At 37.3% G+C, this 25,926-nt stretch overlaps 1 protein-coding gene across 1 annotated transcript in view; it reads left to right on the plus strand.

Annotated features, from left to right (window-relative positions):
• LOC125228630 (centromere-associated protein E-like) overlaps positions 1 to 25,926 on the plus strand; it is a 34,159-nt gene that overhangs the window by 6,955 nt on the left and 1,278 nt on the right. Inside the window, exons 11-27 of the mRNA XM_048133285.1 lie at positions 5,784 to 5,896; positions 6,168 to 6,335; positions 7,089 to 7,242; positions 7,594 to 13,858; positions 13,946 to 14,120; positions 16,152 to 16,275; positions 16,813 to 16,918; positions 17,144 to 17,174; positions 17,721 to 17,814; positions 18,330 to 18,378; positions 18,812 to 18,977; positions 19,644 to 19,749; positions 20,372 to 20,552; positions 20,826 to 20,991; positions 21,647 to 21,782; positions 22,752 to 22,828; positions 25,578 to 25,688. Of these exons, the coding sequence (XP_047989242.1) occupies positions 5,784 to 5,896; positions 6,168 to 6,335; positions 7,089 to 7,242; positions 7,594 to 13,858; positions 13,946 to 14,120; positions 16,152 to 16,275; positions 16,813 to 16,918; positions 17,144 to 17,174; positions 17,721 to 17,814; positions 18,330 to 18,378; positions 18,812 to 18,977; positions 19,644 to 19,749; positions 20,372 to 20,552; positions 20,826 to 20,991; positions 21,647 to 21,782; positions 22,752 to 22,828; positions 25,578 to 25,688 (8,222 nt within the window). The remainder of the gene's footprint in view (positions 1 to 5,783; positions 5,897 to 6,167; positions 6,336 to 7,088; positions 7,243 to 7,593; positions 13,859 to 13,945; positions 14,121 to 16,151; positions 16,276 to 16,812; positions 16,919 to 17,143; positions 17,175 to 17,720; positions 17,815 to 18,329; positions 18,379 to 18,811; positions 18,978 to 19,643; positions 19,750 to 20,371; positions 20,553 to 20,825; positions 20,992 to 21,646; positions 21,783 to 22,751; positions 22,829 to 25,577; positions 25,689 to 25,926) is intronic.

Consider the following 25,926-nt stretch of genomic DNA (forward strand, 5'->3'; position numbering starts at 1 on the left):
TATACAAGGCACTGTCATTAACATAAGGTCTTTGTACAGAGGTCTGCAAGATGTCATAATATCAACGTCACATATTGCCCTGATGCATTGCTTCTGAGCTATCAGTGCTCGGATTGCATGGTGCGAATTTCCCCATAAAATAATAGCGTACCTAAGTAGGGAGCCAACATAGCCGTGATACGCTTGTATGGCTGCTTTCTTACTACAAGTTTTCACTAACCTCCACAAAGCATATACAAATGAGTTTATTTTGCCACATACCTTATTTATATGACCTACCCAAGAGCACGTGTCGTCCAAAATAATGCCCAGAAAATTTGTTTGGCATGATTCTTCTATAGGTTCATTGCCAAAAGATACACTAAGTGGCTGCTTTTTAGCATTGTGATTTATGAACTGCTGGTATGTCGTTTTCCTTAAATTTACATTTAAGTTGTTATTATGCATCCATGTTACGATTGTAGAGATTGTATTGTTGATGTCATTATTATAACTATTTATGTCAGATAGCGGAATAACAATAGATACATCATCAGCAAAAAGTATGCAGTCAAATTCTGTTACACTAGGAGATCATTTATATATAATAAAAAGAGCAGGGGTCCTAAAATACTTCCCTGCGGTACTCCAACTCGGTTTACTTTAGTGGAAGATTTGTGTGTTGTCACAGTATTATTATAATTGGTATTTGATACTTGCACAAACTGGGTTCTATCACATAAATAACTTTTTAGCCACTCGTTTGCCGTACCTCTGATACCATAGAGCTCACACTTTTTTAGAAGAATTTCATGGGACACAAAGTCAAAAGCTTTACTCATGTCAAAGAAGACAGTAGTAACCGGCATGCTTTTGTCCATGTAGCTCATAACTTTATTTATTAACGAGAAGGCAGCTAATGCAGTCGATTTCCCTTTTTGAAACCCATACTGATCGGCATGTATTATATTAAATTTATCAAGAAATTTTACGATGCGAATATGCATGGCTTTCTCAAATATCTTTGACAACACTGGTATCAAAGAGATCGGTCGATAATTCTGTACGTTTTCCTTACTGTCCTTTTTATGTATTGGCTTAATTAACGACATTTTAAGGGGTCCTGGAAAAATGCCATTACTAAAAGACAAGTTTACTAAATAACTCAGAACTGGCGATATTAGTGCTCTACATATTTTCAGAACGCGCGTTTGTATATCATCGTACCCAGCCGAGTTAGTCGTTGCAAGCGAGTTTATGATTACCCTTATTTCGTACTCATCTGTGGGAACCAAAAACATAGTAGAGTTGTTTGATTTCACCTGCGAAATATTCGAGGTATTATAGCTACGTTTATTTGAATTTGTCATGTCAATATAATAATTATTAAATTCATTAGCAATGTCAGTCGGATTATCCAATATTCTGTTTTCAACAATTAATTTACTTGGAGATACTTCCATATTATAAGTTCCCACCATGCTTTTTATAATGTCCCAAGTAGCTTTACATATATTTTTAGACCTGGCTAGATATTTACAGTTGGTCAATTTCTGGGCCTGGTGTATGCATCGTTTCAAAAGTCGGGAGTAGTTGCGATATTTGTTCTTGTGGCACATATTTTTACTCTTGACATTTTTATAGTATATGAAACGCAGGTTTCGTTTTGTCTTTATAGATTTTTTTAATCCCCTTGTAAACCAGTTGGTAGCCTGACCTTTAAAAGTCCGTTTGATTCTGATAACAGGGAAACAAAGATAGTAAAATAACTTGAAAGTATCGTAAAATATTTCAAACGCCTGGGTAAAATTACTTGCCTCATACACTTCTGACCACGACAGTCGACAAAGACAGTCACAGAATTTCGCAATGTTTTCAGAGCTGTAGTCTCTTTTATAATAATAATGGAAACGACTTGGTTTGGTTTTATTTGAAACATTAAATTCAATACTTTGTGCAGTATCGTGGTCTGATAAGCCTAATCTGTAAACATCACTGTGAGCGTCGTGAACATTAGACATTATTTGATCCAAGCATGAATTCTGTCGAGTAGGACAGTGGATATGCAACGTGAAATTGTTGTTGTTAGCCGTACTTTTTAGACGGTTTGAGTGTTCATTTGATTTTAGCACGTCTATGTTCAGGTCACCCGCTATCACTATTTTATATTTTATTCTACGCTTTAATCTATTTAGAAGTCGATCTAATTTTACAAAGAAAGTAGATAAATCTGATGTTGGTGTTCTATATATACAAATAATCATACATTTTATAGGTTCTATTTCTATACCACAACATTCAAACACATAGTCTTCCGATAAATTATCTAGAAGAGCAAGTCTCTTTGTCACCATATCGTTCTTACAGAATATAGAAACACCTCCTCGCCTTTGGTGTGACCTGCAGTAGGATGCTGCTAATCGGTATCCAGGTATTCGGGCGTTTGTTTCACCTCCCTTTTTTATAAAAGTTTCACAAAAACACAATACGTCGAAATGTTTGTTATTGTTTATAGTTAATTCATCCAGAGCCAGCTCTATCAACTCTTGCTTACATAATAGGCCGGCTATATTCTGATGAAACACGCTAAACAAATTTTTATGAGGCACGAAAAAACTCACTCTCTGTATGTTGATCACTATGTTGCGTTGTGGGATTATCTTTAGAGAAGTAACTAGTTATACACTGTTGCTTCAACTTTTTAATGCCTCTGTCAGTTATTTCTCTAGGTTTCGAATTTGTTAGTGGTGTAGAGCACGGAGTTGAGCGCTGGAGTGTATTATTTGGCACACATGGTCCAGCGGCTGGTTCGGATTCGTTTAGACATTCAGGGTCATTTATAATGCTGGATTCGTTTCCGATAATACTTGTAATTTGTTTAATTGCCTTGTATGCGTCTTTCATAATTTGCCGTATGCCGTGGTTTTTCAGCTCGCCTGTTTTCATGTAAAACATGTCTTGGTCATATGTAAGGTTTTGATTTGAGTCAATGAGGTATGCATGCTGATGGGTATCAATATCTAGGTAGAGAAGGTTGTTAAAAGTTTCTATGCGTCCGTTGTATAGATTACTACTGTTATTGCACCTATACGTTGGGGAACAGATAATGAAGTTAGTGTGTTGTAACGGTCGAAGTTTTTCACGTATGTAGTGAATAATATCGTGATAATTTTTCGTAGATTCAAAATCATCTTGCCCCAAAAGTATAACACAGTAATCGTACGGAGAAAGAGTTTTTGTTTTCAGCTCTATGTTCCGCAGCAGTCCCTTAATATCAGCATTTGGCATACTGTAATGACAAATCTGTATTTCAGCTGGGATAGTATTGCGCGAGATTTGATAAATGTTGTTTTTATTATTATTACTTATAATAACGACTTGCTGCGGCTTTTTATTTATATTTAAAGGCGATTTTATCTCTCGATTACTATCCTTTTGTTCATTCCTATAACTTGAATGGAGTACACGTTTTGAACTGTCTTTTTGTTTTGCTCGGTTGTTAGGAGTCGACTGATTCATGTCCGAACAGGATTCTAGCTTTTTTTGTGAGTTCTTTGCTATTAGTTTGCGAATTGTTTGGCTCTTAAAGTCAGCTGGGTGAAGGCCGGTCTCAGGAGCTACATTACCGCCATTAGGTGTAGAGGCAGTTTGTAACGGTGTGCTACTCGCGTGAAATCGTTCTGATCTCGGGGTAAATTGAGTATTTGAGGTATTGTGCTGGTTTTTATTGCGTCTTCTAGCTTTTTTGCTCGATCGTAATTCACTTTTTTGGACTGTTGTATCACCTAGGATTTTTTTATATGATATTATCTTTTTTTGACATATGTCTACAACTTTTTTCAGTTCGCAGACTTCCTGGTTTAATCTAGATATTTCGTCATGGGCACTCAACAACTGGACTGATAATGCATCCACAGCAAATTTCATTTGCTGCGTTTCTGTGGAGTCAAGTATAGAGAGGTTTGGTAAGCTGTTAGGAGACGATAAGCTGTCGTATTTATAAGAACCTTCATTTAGATCTGTATTTGACAGATTATCTGCAGAAGTATATTTTGTCATCATTGGTTTTCTTCTGGTAATATTGTCAATTATAGGAGAGTCTTTTTTTGTTGTGCCGACCTCAGGGTTCTCGCCGTCAAGGGGTAATTGCTCTAGTGATTGCGCGCAATTTTCTGTATTTATAGAGGCATTGATTTGAGACTCTTTCAGCATAAGTGATGTTTCGAGTGCCGAAGCACTCTTTGAATGTTGCTCAGAAGAGATATTTCGTTCCTTTTCGTTACTTATTTGCTCTGAGTTATTCGTTGCAAATGAAGTATCTAATTTAGTGCTAATACTGTTGTCCATTTGAGGTTTGGGAGAGTCGCTTATTAACGTATTAAGTTCTGAGCAAATATGATCCATTTGTAGCTCAGGAGAGTCATTTTTCAGTATCTGGACTTCGTGAGCCTCGTCCAAGGGTACCTCCGGTGTCACAGGAACATTATTAGGAATATTATTTGGCTCAGTGCAATTTTCTATACTTGTAGATCTCTGAATTTCCTTCGGCGTTGTCGAGGTACTAACGGCTGAAGTGCTTATAGGGTTGTGTTTACTTAGATGGTTAGTAGATTCATTTTTGTCACAAGATTGTTTCAGCGTAGTAGATGTGGATCGACATGGTATGCATACCCATAGTTTTTTTCTTTCCTTAGTCATTAGGTTGAAAAGGCTTGATGATCTCTTTGCGCATTTTAAATCAAATGTTTTTTTACATTCAAAGCATTTCAGGAATGCCGTACTGCTGGATATGCTTAGTTTGCAATTTGCACATGTTGGCGCCATTTTCCTTTTTTTTTAAGGTGTATCCCGTTTCGTCAAAATATTAATAAAACATGCAAAAAATAAATGCAAAAAAATTAAAAAAGTTTTTTCATGCAGGATTTGAACCCAGACACTCCGCTTAGCAGCCGTACGGTGTATCCACTAGTCCATTCGTACGAAGCTTCTCGGCACGAAATTAGGCGTCACTAGTTGCAGTTCTTAAGCTTAGCACTCTTATCGCTGATTGGATGCCGAGTTGTAACGAAGCATAGCCGAACTTTTGTGTAAACACTTGTTGTTTATATGTGTGGGTTCATTTTAAAGAATTATAACGTTCAACACTTACAAGTTTTTTTTCGGTTTTTCACATGTATTACACTTTTTTTTTCATGTTTATAGCACTATTACACATTTTAGTCATTACACTACCTTATTAATGTAACTATAGAACGGAATTGTCAGTATTACTACAGTTTTATAATTATTATACATAGAAGCAATTAACAGACGTCTGGCTTGCACTAGCGACACACACACCTGTTTTCACACACACATGTTTTCTTAGGACGAGCAACCTGCCTCGAATGAGGCACAGAGGAGATCTACATTGGCTCTTTGCCACGCGAGAACATTGCCTCGCGACGCCGCTCGCTCTTTGTAGACCCGCCTAATTCCTGACACACTGCACTGTTGAAAATGTACTGTATTTTCATATCGACAATAGGCTAGTTTCCTACGCTTAAAATAAAATATTTTATGCAGTGCACGAAATAAAGCACCACATAATTAGAAGATAAATATGAACAGTGGTTATGTTTAAACATAATTTCTATTTAACAAGTCAAGAGAAAGATATAAAGTAAATGAATTGACCGTGACGTCACTCCTCGGTATTTCATAGTAATTCCATATTAGCAAGTCGTATTGACAGTTCTTAAAAAGAAGCTGATTTGACTAGTAGGAAACTAGCCTATTATTAAAATACAATTTTTGTTCGACAGCTGCCTCGAAAACTCCACCTTGTGTGTTAAGGAAGAAAGCAAAAACAGCGGAAAAGGATCTTAAGGATATCGTAGAATTAACTAAACGCGAAAAACTTTATAATCCAGAAGTGGTATGTTATACGTTTATTGAGACTAATATCTCAAATCTTAACTTTTTCTAAAAATTTAATAGGCAGAACTAGATTGTGTGTCTCTAATAAAGTGTAATTAATTTGTGATTGAATACATCACACAGTCAAATCCTATAAATAGCGTGTAAGTATTGTAACATGTGTGTATGAAGTAGTTACCAATGTTTGGTAGCTAATGTGTTTTATGAATTTATTAAAATTATTTGTATGTGTGTTACAAATTCATATTATGTTAATTTATTTGTTCTAGGTGGAATATATGGAAAAATTAGAACAAAGCACTAAGCAAATATCAAACTTAGAAGATGAAATCGAGTCGCTCAATGCCTTAAATATAGCAAAGGACTCGGAAATAGACAAATTGAAGGACAATATATCGCAGATTAAAGTAGAAGTTGACACATTCTCATCCGCCAAGGTATGAATTATAATAAATCGCTTTTGAAAAGTTAACTGTGTATAATTGACATAAAAAATAATTTTAAACTGGTGACTGTAGTATTGAAGTAGTATTGTAGTGAGACTGCATATATCTATACATATTCCAATTATTTACAGTCTAGCAAAAAAGAGTAGAAATTAAAAAGTGGCAATATTGTATAGCTTGTACCTTTAGGTATTTAAATACATAAATGTATTATATCACTACATAGTATAAAACAAAGTCGCTTTTTCTGTCCCTATGTCCCTATGTATGCTTAAATCTTTAAAACTACGCAACGGATTTTGATGCGGTTTTTTTTAATAGATAGAGTGATAGTAGAGGAAGGTTTACATGTAGGTATAGTACCCGTGCGAAGCCGGGGCGGGTCGCTAGTTATATTATATATTAACAAAATCTATCCTCAAAATGCTCCTAATGCTATTTGAGGGTAAATGGCAACATTACACGACCAAGTAATAAAATTAAAGACAGTGACAGATCCGCTTGGATTTTGTATTAAATACCAAATTTTGGTACCTGAAAATTTACAAATTATTTGTTTACGTTCTTTTAAATACCTAAAAGTACAGAGTATAGTGTCGTCCCATTCGAATCAATAGTTGAGAAAACGGGACGACATTGCGATGTTGCAATCTTTAATTTCTAGGTACTCCTTTTTTGCCAAGCTGTATTGTAAAGAAACACACACATATTGAGTATTTATTTTAACCCTTCCTTATGTTCCAGACGGAATTAGAAACACGATGTAAAGAGTACAATACTAAGTTGACTGATTTAGAAGTAATTTACGAAACTCTGAAAACAAAAGCGAAATTAAGAGAAGGTGAACTATTATCCCTAATAAATGAACAAAGTGGGAAAAGGAAAGTTAAAGAAAGCAGTAAGTAATGAATTAATGATTTACCTATTGGAATGCGGACTTTTTTACGATAAGGGGGTATTACTGCAATGTTTCGCCAGCAGAATGTAGCCTTAGGACAGTTTCTAAACCATTGAATAACTTATATACATACTTTAGTATGCCTCAATCCGTTTTCAGACATATAGTTGCGAGTAACATATCAAGGCGGCTTTTAACCCGAAACGCAAAATCCGAAATATTATCTCTTTATCACTCGGATATACCAGAGTTTTAGAGAAGTAAATAACATTTTTGTTACGCGGTAGACCCGCAGTTTGTACTAGTTTCTACTAGGTTTGTGTAATATTCCCTATAATTTTCAAGTTTCAGGTAAGTCACTGTCTAGAACACTGGACAAAGACTTTGGTAACTTTATGGACATGTCCAAAGATATATCTTTGGTAAGCGACAATGACAGTAGTATAGACTCGTCGAATAACGAGCCTTCAGGTCAACTACAGCGGCTGGTGGATGAAATGCGAACGGATGTCAACACCAAACATGAAGTCATCGTTAATTTAGAAGCTGATATTTTACAACAAAAACTGAAAATCGAATCACTTGAGAGTACCTGTACGGAATTACGTGACCAAATTGAGAAAACAAATAATCGTTTAAAATATACTGAAGAGGAGAATACTCTGCTAAAATCATCTATAGATACTTTAAATTCGACTATAAAATCTCAGAAACAAAACTTAGAATCTGCTAATAGTGACATACAATCGTATAATATTGTTATCAAAGATTTACAAGCTAAACTCGTGGACAAAAAATCTGATAATGTTGATTTCTGTTTAAATGATATTTCTTTAGAGAGAATGATCGCCAACGAAGAGAAATTCATAGCCAATAATGAAAATATGCGTAATATTATACATTCTTTTAAGATAATGCTTGAATCACGTAACAAAGAAATTGAACAACTAAGATCAAATCATACATCTGAAACGTGTTCGTCTGATACCGAACTATTGACAAAATTACTGGAAGAAAAGGAAAAAGAGATTATTTCGCTCATTGAAGAAGCGCATACGTCGAAAGAGCAAATAGGAAAAAATATAAGTGTAATAAACAAATTGATGGAAGATAACATGAACTTGGTCAAAAATAGTGATGAGCTCTCTGATAAGTTATTGAATGCTGAAAAACAGTGTTGTGAATTCGAGAGACGTATTAAAGATTTAGAGAAAGAAAATGTTGAATATGTCCATCAGTTACGCGACCTCAATGACAATCATGACAGGTTAGTGAATGCTTCAGCTGGTACTGAATTACTAAATAAACAACTGGAAGAAAAAGAGGAAGAGGTTAAAAGACTCACTGAGGAAACAAATAATTCAAAAAAACAAATACAGGAAAACATAAATGTTATAAACAAATTATTAGAAGAAAATAAGAACTTGGGAAAAAACACCGATGACCTATCTGATAAATTGCTGTCTGCATCGTCCGATACGGATTTACTTAAGAAACAAGTGGAAGAAAAAGAAAAAGAGATTATGAGACTAATTGAGGCGTCACAGAATACTAAGGAGCAAATCCAGGAAAATATGAATGTAATAAAGAAGTTGATGCAAGATAACATGGACCTAGTCCAGAATGCAGATGACCTCACCAATAAATTATTAAATTCAGAGAAACAAAGTTGTGAATTAGAGAAACGTGTTACAGAATTAGAGAAACAGAATCAAGAATATACCAATCAGTTACAAGAGTTTAGCGAAAACAATGAGAAGTTGTTGATTAACTTAAATGAGTTTAAGAACAAAATAATTATATTAGAGAAAGAAAAAGAAGCGTATCAAGAAGTTCATCATGAAGTACACAGTAAAGACAATCTTATAGATGAATTGAAAAGCGAAATTTTAACCAAAGAGGATCTTATAAGTTCTCTTAGTAGCCAACAATCAGAATATAAAGATTATATAAGCAAATGGAAATCCTCTGTAAACAAAGTGCAGCTACTTTTGTTGAAACATATAGCAGACACGAATGAACTTGAATTGTTGCCTGACAATACGTCAAATATTGACGAGCTTTGCAGCCAGATTAACTCAATCGAAAATGCAGCAAACACGATCATAATTCAAAAAGAAACAACGGCGAACAACTGCAATAAATTACAAGTAGAAATTGAGGAACTCCAGACACAAGTAAAATCTTTAGTTAGTGATAATAACAACCTTACAGATGAAAGGGACAAACAAAGGTATTTAGTGTCGGAGCTAACTACCGAACTCGAATATGTTAAAAAGGAATTATTTGAACTTAACAAACAAAATCTTGATCTTAATGAAAAACTACAAATAGCGAAAGAAAGTTATGAAATTTTGAACCGTGGTATTATGGAAAAAGAACAGTTAATAACATTGATCAAAAACGAAGAAAACAGTTTGCGTTTACAGTTAGAAAAAGCCTTAACAGTAGATGTGATGTCCAGAAAGGAAGACGAAAATCTTCATTCTACAGTTCAAAATAGTCAAACTGATTTCGATACTATTTTACAGACTGAGAAAGACGAAATCAAAAACTTAAAACGAGAATTTGCAGAGAAAGAAAAGCTATTAGATGAAAAGGGTTTAGAACTTCAGCAGCTTTCCAAAAAACATGAAGAAACTATTGGTAATCAAAATTGTCTTTTAGAAAACATACATAAGGCCGCTGCTAGTTTGTTAAACAATATAGACGACCAAAATGAAGAATATTATATCGAAAATAGTAGTCATAGCAATGTATACAATAAAATTATTTATATTTTAGACCGAGCTAAAAATTATGTGATAATGTCAAAATCTAACGACGACATCAAGGAGATCGTTGAATTACTTGAGGTCATGAAAGAACAAAATCAACAACTAATAAGTAAACTATCCTATACCGAAAACGAAAATAGCCGTTTAATTACTGATTTAGAACAAATGAAAATTAATAACGATAAAATAAGCATGGATTTATTTAAAAGTGATGAACTACTAAAACGATTGCAAACAGAATTACGTGAAAAGCTCTATATGATAGAAAATTTGGAATCTAAAGTTGAAGAATGGAAAAATAATTTCTCCGTATTAGAAGACGCCATGAAGCAACAACTGTTGGAATTACAGATCAGTCGTAGTGATCTTGAGTCACAATCGCAAAGCTCAGTGAAAAGATCACTATCGATAAAAAGTATAGAGCAATTTACCGTCGGACCAGAATTTAGTGATCTCGACAGTAGTCAAAAACAGTCAATTCGACGATCTCTAACTAATCTACTAGTTGAACCAGGGAACTACTCACCACAAAGCTTGTTGACTTTGTGTTGTAACAGAATCATAGACGCTATCCAACCAAGTGAATCGGAACTGAACTCAGGTTCAACTTCTACCGACAATTTCAGAACCACAAGTGCTGAAACACAGACAGATGTATGCGACTGTGACAGATTGTTAGCGGAAAAATGCATTGCCATTGACGAAAACTTGGAACTGAAGGCTCAAATAGACTATCTTGAGGATATTAATATTAACTTATTAAAAGAAGAAGAAGAAGTTCGCAAAGAGCTTAAGTTCCTATTGGAGCCTGCACTTGAATTGCAAAAGAAAATTTCTAGTCATAGAACAAATTTGTCAACCTTAACTGCTACAACATATGCTGAAAACAAACTACTTAAGTCTCAGGTTAAAGTTTTGCAACACCACAACAACCGTATGTATAATGTGTGCCAAAGAGAAATTCCTGGTTTTAAAAAATCTTTACAGGAGCTAAGCTTAATTTTGAAACATACGCCTTTAGTGAATAGGCTGGAAGCTAATATAAAAAGATTCTCTCTGCCTGAACTACTAGATAGAAATAGTTCAACTTTCAAAGATGAATCTACTTTAGACGGAGATCTTTTGATGCTTGACACTAACGTGACATTGGCATCCGTTGACAATACTTTATTGGCCCAGGACCAGACCTGTCTTGACGGCACACAAATATATTTAGATACCGAAATTAATACAGATGTAATTGAAACTATAGACCCTAATATATTACACACACAATTACAAATGCTTTCGGCTGAAAATGAAAAAATTACAGAAAAGTTAACCGTAATAAAAGCAGAAAATTTATCTCTGCATGAAATAATTGAAAAACTTTCAAAGACTTCAAAACCTGATATTCTTAAAGTAGATGCTCAGAACAGTCCAATGAAACTTTGTAGTGCTATGAATGATGTTTCACAAGAGACAATTGTCAATAATGGTTTAACCAATAATTTGTGTGAGTATTGTAAAAATGGCTATATTAACCACAGCTACGAAAAGATGACCGAAGATATAGACAAATTGACGCAAGAATTGCTTGAAGTTAAGCTACAAAAATCAGATTTAGAAAAAAGGTATAACAACCTTAACGAGGACTTATTAGCCAATGATCGATTAGCTTTAAAAATCAGCGCATTGGAAAAGGACAATAATAAGCATTTAATCTTGATAGATCAGTTGACGAAAAAACTTACCTTTAAACATGAAGAGTATGTTAAGCTGCAAGAGGAAAATGAACTTCTTTCAGAACAAGTAATGGAGAGTATTGACGACTGTGATATTCTAAGAAAAGAAGTCGAGGCTTTGAAAGAGAAAAATACAGCGCTAAGTACTAAGCGTGTCGAGCTAGGCAATTTGATTGAAAGTAACGCAGTGTCCTGTACACGGTGTGTTCAAATTACCAGCGCTTCTAATAGTCCATCGGCACCAAAATCGGCCCTAAATAGGAGTCGCAGTGATTCTGAGAGTTCTTCGCGTTGCAATAAGTTATCGACTCTTCAGAATGAACTAATGGCAGGAAGAGAAGATTGTAGAACTATTTCAGAGGATGTAGCTACTATTAAAAGCCAACTCGAACGTGGCGAATTATCCATGACACATGATATGGATCTCGACGACAGTATGGGAGAATCTAACGTTTTCTCATTTACCAAAGAATTACACGTAGTTAGCCCAAAGCCCAATAAATTCAACGCAGCGTCTGACATACCCGAGGAAGGGTCGGTTGACTTTTATGCTCTGGATAAATTAGATTGCTTTAATTTTTACATAGAAAAAACCGGTGCGGAAAATCACTGTACTGATGAAATTAAAATAATCGATATAATGAAAATGTTTTATGATAACCTAGTTGCTAGACATGGAAACGAAGTGGAAAACCTAGTCAACAAATTAAAAGATTTCGAAGAATCTAAACATCAATTGAATGAAAGCATTAATCAACTGACTTTTGAATATTCTAAAGTCAGTGAAGAAATAAAAGAAAAAGACAATCGCCTTGTTAGTATTGCTCATACGTTACAACAAATAAGGGATAATCTACATTCTTTGAATGAAGAAATGTCCGGTTGTGATTCAGACAAAAATACAGTATTAGTTACACAGTTCAAAAGCAACATTTTGAGTGTCATGGATAAAGACTTCGACATAGCCAGTGTAATTGTATTTGAAAACCTTATAGACAAAGTAGTGAACAAACATAAAAATGATTTGTTAGACATGATGAATCGTTACTCAGAGCTACAGGGACACATGGAACTTCTGACTACTGAATTTAGTAGTGTTACTGATAATCTTAATCAGATGAAATGCCAGCTAAGTGAAAAGGAAAAAGAGTACAATTTGCTCAAAGCACAGAAAGAGAAAGTGCATGAAATCACTAGTGCAGTCACTCGGGATATAGTTCAAAGAGAAAAGGACTTGGCTAAATTAATCAGCGCTGGCTGCCTAAAACTAATTGAGCATAACATTTTGACACAAAGTGATATTGACCAAAATTGGGCAGTAGATAGAAAATTAACAGTTTTAATTGAAAAGCTTTTAGATCAATCGAACCAGACAGACTTAGCGCTGCAAGAAAAACATAACCTTGCTCTAGAAGTTACAAAATCTAAGACTATATTAGAAGACAACTGTCAAGAAATAGAAGCTTTAAAGTCCCAAGTTGAACAATTACACGAGTTATGTAAAAACGCTACAAATGAGTTAATGATCAAAAACAATGATCTAGAAACATTAAAATCATTACATGAGCAACTTAATGAAGTTTACAAAAGAAAAGTTGAGGAAAATGTCACCAATACAAAGACTGTAGAAATCTTAACTCAAGAATTAGACATCATAAAGACCACAATGAAAGAGAAAGACAGTTTACTACTGAGCTTGCAGCTCCAGAATACTGAACAAAATGGAAATAATTCTGAAACCGAAGCTAAAATCGCAGAGCTTATGGAATCTATAAATAATTTACAACATGAAAACAAGAACCTAAAATCCGTTAATGACGTAATTACAAATGAAAGCGAACAAAATGCTTTACAACTAGCTCAAGCTGATGATACCATAAAAAGGAATAAAACCGAACTAGATAAATTAACTGCTGAAATACTAACTCTGAATCAGTCTATGAAAGAAAGCACGAGAGTAATCGAGGATTTGAAAATGGAAGCAAAATCGCTGGTGGAACAAAATGCCGTCTTGAAAAAACAGTTTGAGGAAGCCACTGGCCTCTGCTCTCAATTGAAATTAAATATTAAAACCCACGAAAAGACTGCCGAGATACAGTGCAAGATAATTAGCAGGTAAATGTCTGTTTCTTAAATACAACAGATTTCATTTATAATCTTTACCACACCAGCAGCACTAAAATAATAATTGTAATTTTCCAGACTCAAAGAAGAAAAGGAATCGAGGAGTTCTTCCACTAATGTACAAGATGAAGAGCTAAAGAAGTTGTCTGAGCAGTGTGAAACTCTGCGAAAAGAACTCGAGGCACTCACTGAAGACAAAAACAAGAGCCAGCAAGAAGCTCAACAATTGAGAGAGGCGAAGGAATCTTTAGAGGTACATTAGTTTTACCAGAGAGGATCGAGTATTATAGAGAGTTACTGTCAAAGTAAAATGTGTAATCACACTGCATAGACTGCCATCTCTCGACACAAGCTTAAAACTTTTGAACCTCAGTTTTGACAATTTGGCCCATATTGTTAGCATGATATGTGTTAAAATATCAAATATTAATATTAGCGCCATCTAGCCGAGCGTTCCCCAAAAGTGTAACGCCATCTAGGCCACCTTTTCTCTATGGCTTTGAGGTACGTTTTTTTCTTAGACTTTATCCGTCTATACGGAGTTAAATATGTCTTTGCTTTTACTATACTGTAAACTTTGTCTCTTTACCTAAGAAAGATATCCATTCGCGTGGATTTATAAAGTAATTCCCGCTTAATTTTGAAGGTTTCTCAATTGGCTAAATTAAATCTTGTTAGTCGTTTTTAGAGGAAACTGCTCTCAGTCTTGCCTGCCAAGTGAAGATGGGTATCCTAGGCAAAAGAGACCGAATTTGATGGTTAAAGCAATTTATGTTTACGGTATTTACCAATTTATAAATCTTGCAAATAAGTGGGTAATTGGGAAGAGTGCTGACGAAGTAGGAGGTTATTCGCCTCAATAAGAATAAATATAAATAAATACGAATCCATTTGGAATGTTTCTTAATCATTTACACAGGGTACAATTGACTGGAATACTCAATAGTTAATAGTACATTGTGCAACAAGGGAGGTAAGGGGGTCATGAAATACGAGTGTCCTGATATATTCACGACAGCCGCAGGCTGGAGTGAATATAGACACGAGTATTTAATATCCTTACCTCCTGAGTTACACACAATGTTTTTCATCACATTTGAGAGAAAAATACAAAAGAAAGTCATAAGGCAAAACCTTCAACGCAACGACGGCGCAAAGACCAGTAGTGTATCTTCATCTATATCAGATTATTCACATCAAATTCCATTATTTTTGATAACAAACACTTTTTGAACGAAAAGAAACACGAAAATCCTGCATATAAATTAAATGCAATGTTCAAAAAAGCATATAAATCAAATAATTGAACTAAATTTTTACTTATTTATCATTCATTCATTAATTTTGATCTGTTGTACTCTCCGTTGCTAGGCAACGGTGGGCGCCTCGCGCTGGCACGCGGTCAAGCGCGAGTCGAGAACATATTTTCAGATTGTAAATTATAACGATTTATCTCAGTTAAATTTACGAAATAAATGCAAAACACACTGAAATAATTCTAAAACATAAATAAATTGCATTTTTCATACCGTATAATATCTTTTGTAGCTTAATAGTCAAATTTTGGTTGTGCAACAAAAATCCTTGGCTGATTGAAACATCCTTTGCCTGAAGTATTGTACGGATTGTATTAATTTTTAAAACTAAATCCATTATTCCCTTGGGAATAAAATAGTACATTATGCTTCAGTACACGTAGACGCAATGAGACCTTTAAACAGCAAATGTGATGAAAAAAAAAGAAATTACTCTATAGATGCCCCGTTTTCAATACAAGCTTTGTATTACATGTAATCTATAATAAGCCTATTTTCACGATGCGAGAAGAGGAGTTTCACTACGTTGTGGTATTTGATTAATGTGCTGAAAGTGCCAACAGTCCGCAATGTAACTAAAATCGTATGCGAGATCGCGCGCCGCATTAATAGGCCCTGCGTGCGTAGCCGAATGCACAAACGCTCACGAAACGAAACGCTCGTAGATAATCTATCTCTATCGCTCTTGCGTATTGGCGCTACAGAGCCAGACTACCTTTCGCGGCGTTTCGTTTTCGTTTCGCGTCGTAGAAATGCCATTCGGCTACGGGGCCTGAAGCACAGTATAATAAAGAGTACTATACCGCCTGTCAAAAACGCGAACAGTCGACCTGTCATATCTTACTCATACAAGCATGATACGCGTTCACCTACACGAGCTTAGAATGTGTGCTGGGAACGCGCCTCTTACGTATATTTGATCGCCAGTGTCCGAGATGTGCCTGAAGTATTGAATGTTGTGCTTGCAGCGACGAGTTATCGAGTTGGAGTCGACGAAGGCACGCAGCTCGCTAAGCGGCACCGGAGACACGCGCCGCCGCCGCCAGAGCCTGCTCGACTCTAAGAGGGTCTTCGGAGATGACAAAGAACCAGGTACGAGCGTGACTTCATTTTAAGCCTAAATGTTTAAGGCCGAAAGTACACTATCATATGTTTATCATAGAAATATGATCATAGGTCTGTATGCTTCCCTTTTACTCCAACGCGACGAAAAAAGAAGGCATGTTGTCTATGGTCATAGTTCTGTATGCCTCCCTTTTTCTCCAACGTGAAGAAAAAGGACGGCATGTTGCCTATGATCATATTTCTAATATGATAAACATATTATAATGGACTATCGGCCTAAGGAATCGTAAATATACCATGAAAGCTATTATTAGTGTTTGGACACTTCATCAATTTCAAACCAACATTTCTCAAACATTCAAAAAACAAATTGAAAATTGTCTTTTAATGCGGCGTTTGGAATTTACAACGCGACTTTTTGAAGAGTTCGCATTACATGTTTGAAGAGTTCGCTTTACAGTTCGTTATCAAAGGAAGTGCGTAGTATTTATCATTGAAAATATACATCTAGCTTTTGACTAGCGTCTAGTTTAATGTAATTTATAATATAATTGTATGTTTCAGACCATAAGAAGCTGGAAGCCTACTTCAGTTCGCAGGAGAAGCCCGACGACTTGTTTATGGATGTCGATGAACACTCCAACCGAAGCACTCCTGCTAGAAATAGGAGGTAAGTTGTGGCTCTACACCTAAAGGGACCTTACGCTTTACGTGCTATAAGAACCTTATTATCAGAATGTCTATTAAAAGGAACTGTTACAAATTGAGTGAGGGTTTCACGGTGTTAATTGTAATTTGGAGGCTTTAAATTCATCCCTTACTACGCTCAGGATTCAAATAGAGTATATCTTCATGAAATGTAAACGAATTACTAAGACAACCATTTGTTTTGCAGGTCTGACAGCTTCCAATCTCGACACGACGATGTAAGTAACTATAATAATATTACTAATGTGAAGCAATGTTGTCTGAGTAGGTAGCTAGGTACCCTAACCCATAACATAAGCCTTCTCGAGTTTATCGTGGGACTTACATTTGAGTGGTTTTTAGAAATTGACCACTCCTTTCCTCCCGTGGGTGTCGTAGAAGCAGACTATGGGATATGGGTTACTTGCCAAACAGTAACATAATTGTTTAAATATAACATTAGTTAATGCGTATAATTTTAGACGTAAACTCAATGTATCAATATGTCTCGGTGAGAACATGAGTGAGGGACAGTAAATGCATGTTTACCATATAATTTAGTTTTTATATAAAAGTATGTACATTTAACTCTGTTTGTTCTCCTAATAAATAAAATAAAATATTGTGGTATAGGCGATAAGCTATCAGCCTGTAACTGCAATATGACAATTTCGTTTTCTTTCAACCCCTTTATTGCTAAGAGTGTCACTGAAACTTGAGCAGTTTTCTGTGCTCTGTCTACCCCATTTGGGAATACATATAGTTTATGTATGTATGTGTTTCAGAGTGAAGAGTTACCTCGGCCGTCCAGTGCACAGGAACGGCGCCGGCGACGCCAGAGCCTCCACGATAATAACCGCACCACTCACATTGAAATAGGTACAGATTCTTGATTAGTGCTATCATAATTTGGACCTTTGCATGTGAATAACGTTTTTCACTAGGTTGCAAAACTTTTATGACTACCAGTTTATGTGTACATAGCTACAATCTCAATCATATTTGTGGTTTTCTGTCACACAGAAGGTAATTTTTCGTTCAAGTGCATTAATATAACGTTTTTATTTGGAAATTCTGAAACTCCCGACAGAATTTCCTTAACACTTTCGCTACCAAGAACCCGACTGTCGGGCACACCGCTCGTAGAAGCGTAGCCGATTACATGGGTTTCCCCGTATGTAGCGAAAATGTCGTAGCGCCGCGTAGAGCCCGGTTTCGAAAGTGTTAATTAGTGCTAAATGCAGCATAAGAACCCGTTTACTGAAATGTCTGAAGTATAAAACAAAAAATATTAGTACAGAATAATATAAATCTACATTTTTAAATTCTGACTAGCAGTATTTTCAGTATCTTAAACTGAACCTAACGATTAACTATACGTACTCACTTTTCAGAACCCATGACAACTCTGAATGAGCTCAAGACCAACGGCAGTGACAACAGGTAAGAAATGAACCACACCAATACTTCGATGCCGTGTTTTAACTGTTTAGGGGCATGACACATTGTCGCCTCGTTGCGAAGTACCAAAAATAAAAATCTAAAACATCCCTGTGTTAATCCGTGAATACTATTCGAATCGCTACGTAACAATGCGATCCGAACACAGTCGGAATTGCCTTATCGGGAGTGTCCTACCACTTGTATGTACTAAGGAGCTCGGTATGGCATAATCTGTAGCGCGCGCCGCATCTTCGTCCGAAGGTGGGAAAAGCTTATGTGTTAATTGTGTTATCCCATACAATTCTTGTAAACAAAATAATTGAAACTGTACGTGTACAGAACAAAGCTTTAAATTGATAATGCTTCTTTAACGGTTTTGTTTTTAGTCTTGCTGTTCACACACTCTCCGTAACAACACTATTTTTGTCTCCAGCGAAGTAGCATCGCTGAGAGACCGCCTCGAGCTCTGCCAGCAGGAGTTGGAAGAGCTAAGAGAGAGGTACCGCGAGGTGGACGAAGAGTGCGAGACATGCGCCGAGTACCTGCGAGAGAGGGACGAACAGTGCGTGCAGCTGAAGGCAAAGAATAATGACTTACAGGTAAGGAAAGATACAGTCCCAGTAGAGGCGTTATTTTTCAGAATAAAACCTATCAGCAAAACAAGTTTTAATATGAAAAGAAAAGACAAATAGTCACTAGTCCAAAGTCTCTAAACCAACTGAGCTACTGAAGCTTACCTGAAGTAGTGATGTGCAAGTTGCGGAAACTCCAAAAAAATCTGAAATTTCTTGAAAAATTTACGAAACTCACGAAAAATAATGGGAATTTGACCTTTTATAAGGCATAAGCAGGTCAGGAATTAGCAAAATTGAACCCTATCACTGTGATATAGAGTTTAAAATCCTTAGAAAGGCTTAAATTTATGAAATGGAAGTTTCCATCCATACAAAGTAATGGAAAGTTTCCGAAGTTTTCCTATGTGAAAATTTCAGAATTTTGGAAACTTTTCGTCGGCACATCAGTAACCTGAAGTGTGCGAATCTTCCCATTCTTTCTTTGTTATACCTACTTCTCTGGTTTGCATCTTTGAGTAGACTTTTTTAGTACGCATTGATACTAAATATTTTCTTAAGCTTATCACAAAGCCTACCAATACCAACACTTCACAGAGCCAGTGGTCTTAAAGAATTCAAATGAGCGTAAATTCATTCAAATTGTATATCAGCTGGTCTCTTCGCGTGATTCTTAATGTTAATTATTTGCAGCAACAAATCGCCAAGCTGAACGACAAGCTCCAAAACGCGAGTATCGTCCGCGGCCAAAAGGACGCACTGCGCACTTTCGCGAACGCTTCAGTCAACACCGATGAAGGTATAATATACGTATTGGTTCACTTTCATGATTCAAATTTTCTATTTACGAGCACAGATGTACTGATAGTATCAGAGATCTGTTATGAAATAGTCGATGCCCGATTTTGATAAATATGCCACCAATAGACCGGTCTGGCTCAGCTGGTAGTGACCCTGCCTGCTAAACCGCGGTCCTGGGTTCGAATCCCGGTAAGGGCATTTATTTGTGTGATGAGCACAGATATTTGTTCCTGAGTCATGGATGTTTTCTATGTATATAAGTATGTATTTATCTATTTAAGTATGTATATCGTCGCTTAGCACCCATAGTACAAGCTTTGCTTAGTTTGGGGCTAAGTTGATCTGTGTAAGGTGTCCCCAATATTTAAAAAAAAGGTACTACAAAAAATGTAGTGTAGGGGTGAAACTAAGGTGTACTGCTTATTTCTTTGGATTTATCTCTGGTGAATGAGCTATCATAGGTATCGTCTGTTTAGCGTCCACAGAGTTACAAATTACTTTGAATTAAATTGAAAATCATTTCAAAATGGAACAGAGTTGTTTCTATTTACTTTTCTCAAATCCCGAAACGTCCAATATGACCAGAGTTCAAAATCCAACAATTGTCCTTTATTTTACAGACTGGGCGAACCTGCACTCGGTGGTAGTGGACCGAATGTCGTTCGATCGCGAAGTGGAGAAGAACAAAACACTGCAGCGGACCGTGGACGAGCTGCGCTTCAAGAACGGCGAGCTGAAGGCGGCCATCGCCAAGATGCACAAGTCTGTGGAGCGCGCCGCGGCCAACAAGGCCAACTTACAGTCAGTACTTGTCCATCACTGCCTTTATAGGAACTTCGTACACTACGCAATACTTAAAGAAACATGAGCTGATAGCTACCTACTTCTGTTTTATGCACTACGAACTAGCCATATCTTCCCGTAAGACCCAACGTATAAAATTTCCCTATGTTTAACTTTAATAGTTCCTGCGGTCTGTATGTGGAATTTAGCAGGAGTTATAAGTGTACAGCGATAAGATTTGAGATTGTCATTTCCAGCAAGTTTTATCCCTACCTATCATTTTCTTTGCAGGGAACTACAAGCAACCAAGTTAGAATTGGAGACATGCAAACGCGAACTGGAAGAGTTCAAGGAGCGGTGCAGAGAGTTGGACGAGGAGTGCGAGACGTGCGGCGAGTACCTGCGCGAGCGAGACAGCCAGCTGTGTCGCCTCAGGGAGGAGAGGGACGCCCTCGAGGTATGTAATCATTGTATCTTTATGTACAAGGAGCAACAAAGAGTTAGAGACATGCAAGCGTGAGCTTGGAGAGTTCCAGGAGCGGTACAGAGAGTTGTACAAGGAGTGCGAGACGTGCGGGAGTACTTGCGCGAGCGAGACAGTCAACTGTGTCGCTTTAGGGAGGAGAGGGACGCCCTCGAGGTATGTGTAGATATTGTATCAGGTACAGGGATCTAGAAGGGATCAAGTGTTGGAAGACATGCAAGCGTGAGCTGGACGATGAGTGCGAGACGTGCGGGAGTACCTGCGCGAGCGAGACAGCCAGCTGTGTCGCCTCAAGGAGGAGAGAGACGCCCTCCAGGTATGTAGGCAGTGTACGAGGTATGTCTACTAGACACGGGCTTCAGATGCCTTCGATTTCGTCCAGAGTGCTGTACAAAATCTTCGACAAACCCACACTGAAAAGCGTTACCGCGTTAGCGTACCTTTAGGAGAGACTTGCCTTCTTTTGTGTTCTACGGCTATGCTCTTAACTATTTTACTTTCTACCACCACACCATTTACCGACGGCGAGGTGTTCATCCTCACACTTAACGCAATTAGGTACATTCACTGTCACCAATGTGCTATTGGTATATTTGACTGCCTCTCATTACATATATTTGTCCGGCAGGCCAAGCTAGAGGCGATCGTGGAGAAAGAAGCCGGCAGCAAGGTACAGTCGGTGCGCAAGAAGCGGCAGAGCATGCACGACCAGAACCGACACTCCGCCGTCTGCAGCCAAGACGCGGCTACCGGCACTGCAGCTGGTGAGTCGACGCATCATTACCATGAAATTAACATCAGGGGCCATCAGGGTCATTTACTGGTGTGATACTATACAGCACGACCACGGATGATTTTATTAATTCTGATGCGGTACAAATTCACGAAAAAAATGTACTTTTTTGTACTGACGTTTAAAAAAAATGTACCCTTATGATTTTGGAGTTTCGACATAGGGCCCGTGGTCGTGCTAGGTAGGTACTCCCTGGCACGACCACACTATATTTAATGAGATTTTAAATTTCTGTTGCAGTACAAATTCACCAAAAAAAATGTACTTTTTTGTACTTACCTTTTAAAAAAAAATACCCTCATGGTTTCGGAGTTTTGACATGGGGTGTGGTCGTGCTAGATAGGTGGTACTTCCTGGCACGACCACACTATATTTATGTTTAATTTGATGGTCAAATGAATACTAAACAAGTGTTTTGAAATTGTACTATGTAAATTACTTCAAAAACTTAGTGCGGTCGTGCCAGGGAGTACTTATCTAGCACGACCACAAGTACCACAACCCATGTCGAAACTCCGAACCATGAGGGTACTTTTTATAAAAAGGTAAGTACAGAAAAGTACATTTTTTTTCGTGAATTTGTACCACTACAGAAATTTAAAAAATCATTAAATATAGTGTGGTCGTGCCAGGGAGTACCTACCTAGCACGACCACGGGCCCTATGTCGAAACTCCAAAATCATAAGGGTACATTTTTTTTAAACGTCAGTACAAAAAAGTACATTTTTTTTCGTGAATTTGTACCGCATCAGAATTAATAAAATCATCCGTGGTCGTGCTGTATAGTATCACACATTTACTGATTTGAGAATATGTCTGATTATTAGTGCAACGAAGTGTGAATTAAAACATTTTTTGTGATCCGAAATCCGAACCACTAATTTTACTATGCCCATGTTGATTCCTAAATGTGTCATGTTAATTATTTTTATCTTACAGATTTGTACCAGGAAAACGACAGCTTGAAACTAACCAATGAATCGTCACAAAACACTGAAATTGTACAACTCAAAATGGTAAGTGTCGCGGTTTACAACTAAAATATAATATTGTCTTCGGTTACCGCGATAGTTACTCATGAAATAAAACTATGGAAACGGATTAAATCGCGTATAATGAATTTAAAATACGTCCCGACGTTTCGAACTCTTTACAGCGTTCGTGGTCAACGGGTGACTGAGGAAAAATTAAAATGTGCAAAAGCTACCCACTTACAAGAAATATTAACGAACTATGACCACAAATAATATAGATTTCTAAGGCAGGTTCACACACTATTAATAAAGCCAGTTATACAATATTCAAAAAATTTTACCATTACTCTGTTAAAAAAATAATTAACCAATTAATCTACACAAAATTGACAAAGAAACAAACTGCAAATGTCCAACACCATACAACACAAATGCCTCACAGCCTTCGTCGTGCTTGTTCCATTATCAGATGTACTACTGGATCCCAAGCCGGTGGTAAAGTAAAGCCATCCTGTCTATTAAAGTTTGGATATTTCTTGATCTCAATGGCCTCTCGCAACATTCTGGGTATATATCGCTTCTCCTTAGCGAGAACCAGAGGCTTGTCAAACTTTATAGCATGATTGACTTTATCCATGACATGTTCAGAGACTGCAGACCTTTGCCGACGGTGCTTGACATCCGCTATGTGTTCCTCACAGAGAACCTCCTATAGAGTGGCAGTCTTGTATATTTGGTTCGCGATACGAGTCACCAGTGTTTGGGGTGCGAGGAGCGGGCGGGGAATGTGTTAAGCGCGCTGTGATTGGCCGTTTCAAGGACGGCGGGCAGTCGCGCCAGATGAAAAGGGACAGAAGTATGACTGTCCCTCTACTGACGCGTAAGTGGCCAATGTAAGTTGACCTATGCCGGCTCTGAATAAATTATAAATGTTACTTATTTGTGGAATGTAATGCCGTCTGTTTTTAAATTTGAGCTTCTTGTTACCTTTCCACACCATTTCACACTACAGGTGGACATCTTTAAGGCATCAAAATACCCTTTTCCAATTTTTTTGTGCGAAAAACACGCGCTGCTTTCGGGTCTGTTACTTGGTCGATACTGATCGGGCACGGCGAGCGCCCGCGCTTATATCAGTGCAAATACTAGGAAGGCTGGCCACCGCGAGTCGTCTTGTAATAGATGTCTATAGGGGTTGGTCTGTGGTGTTCCTTCACCCGTGTGGAAATGCTTCGTTTCGTCTGTCCCACATATGACAGCCCGCACTCACAGTCTAGCCTGTACACTCCCGCGCTTTGTAGAGGAGTTTGACATTTCACAGGCCTCAGGAATTGGGACATCTTCTTCATAGGCTTGAAATAAGTTTTAATAGAAGCCCGTTTCAAGATGTGGCTGATCCTATCTGTGACCCCTCTAACAAAGGATGTATTTCGAAACGTCGGGATGTATTTTAAATTCATTATACGCGATTTAATCCGTTTCCATAGTTTTATTTCATAACTAAAATAATAATTACGGAAAATGCCCATCAAAACTTACAACTGGCCTTACAAGGTATCTCGACAGAAAGTGCATTTTTATCACACTCGCTCAGTATTCAATCCCAACTGCACTCGGGCGCTGTGGGAGTTACAAAAGAAGCTTTTTCTCTACGGAATTGTGAAATTTCTAGTCCCATTATTAAACTTTTTTTAACCGTCGCCTCATATCTCAAGAAGGACGGTTATCAAGTCGTCTGTATGTGTTTTTTTTTTTTTTTTTTTTTTTTTTTTTTTTTTTTTTTTTTTTTTATGTTTGTTCCTCGATATCTCCGTCGTTACTGGACCGATTTTGTTTTTTTTTTTTTTTATTGAATGTATATGCATACAGATTGGTCCCATTTTTCTCAGAACCCAGTTCTGATGATGGGATCCTGGAGAAATCGAGGGAACTCCTCGAATCTGAAAGGCATACATATAGTGATTTTTGTGTTTTTAAAGGAACAGCATGCATTTAGGTACGGAACAGTGACATTTGGTGCAGTGGAACTGCTGATGATGGCCAGAATAGAACTCTTCAAATCTGAACGGCACGCTTATAGTGACTTTGGTATTTTTATAAGAACAGCATGCACTTTCATCCAGAACAGTGACATTTGGTGCAGCGGAATTGCTGATGATGGTCAGAACCGAACTCCTCAAATCTGAACGGCACGCTTATAGTGACTTTGCCATTTTTATAAGAACAGCATGCGCTTACGTCTAGAACAGTGACATTTGGTACAGTGGAACTGCTGATGGTCAGAACCGAACTCCTCAAATCTGAACGGCACGCTTATAGTGACTTTGGTATTTTTATAAGAACAGCATGCACTTGCGTCCAGAACAGTGACATTTCGTGCAGTGGAACTGCTGATGATAGTCAGAACCGTACTCCTCAAATCTGAACGGCACACTCATAAGTGACTTTGGTATTTTTGCAAGAAAAGCATGCATTTAAGTTCAGAACAGTGACATTTATTTATTTAGTTATGTTTGTTAAGCATATTGAGTTTTCAAGTCAAAGTTTGTCAAGCTTCGATTTCTTATAATATAATATCGGATTCATGAGGAATTGAGGAAACTCCTCAAACCTTAACGTTATACGTATATTCATTTATGTTGCCATCTAATAATTAAAGCATTAAAAGCAGTTTTAAAAAATACCTACACATTTCTACATAATCCAACATTCGCAAGTAACTTTCACCAGAACCCGAAAGGCGACGGTTTTTTTTTCTTAAAAATTATTATGTATGTGTTTGTTGCATCAGGCGCTGGAGACGATGTCGCGGCAGAAGCAGGTGCTGGAGCAGCAGCTGCGCGCGCCCGCGCCCGCCACCGTGCCGCCCGTGCTCGTCGCCACCGGCAGCGCCATCGTGCAGGTACCAGGGCCCGTGCCCCAGACCAGGAACCAACCTGCTGGGCGCTCGCTCGTGAACTTTGCTCTCAGATTCCGGACAACCTAAGCGGGTGGTCGATATAAAATATAGTTAAAATTAACGATTGGTTTCTGGAGTAATGCGCTATTTTTGTCTCGCAGTGATTGTGTTAATAATCCTCGAACCGTATGGATTGTTATGGTGCTCCAGCACTGGCTGTTATGGATGTTATATGACAGCC

This window comes from Leguminivora glycinivorella, chromosome 8 (genome assembly GCF_023078275.1).
Source record: "Leguminivora glycinivorella isolate SPB_JAAS2020 chromosome 8, LegGlyc_1.1, whole genome shotgun sequence".
NCBI lineage: Eukaryota > Metazoa > Arthropoda > Insecta > Lepidoptera > Tortricidae > Leguminivora > Leguminivora glycinivorella.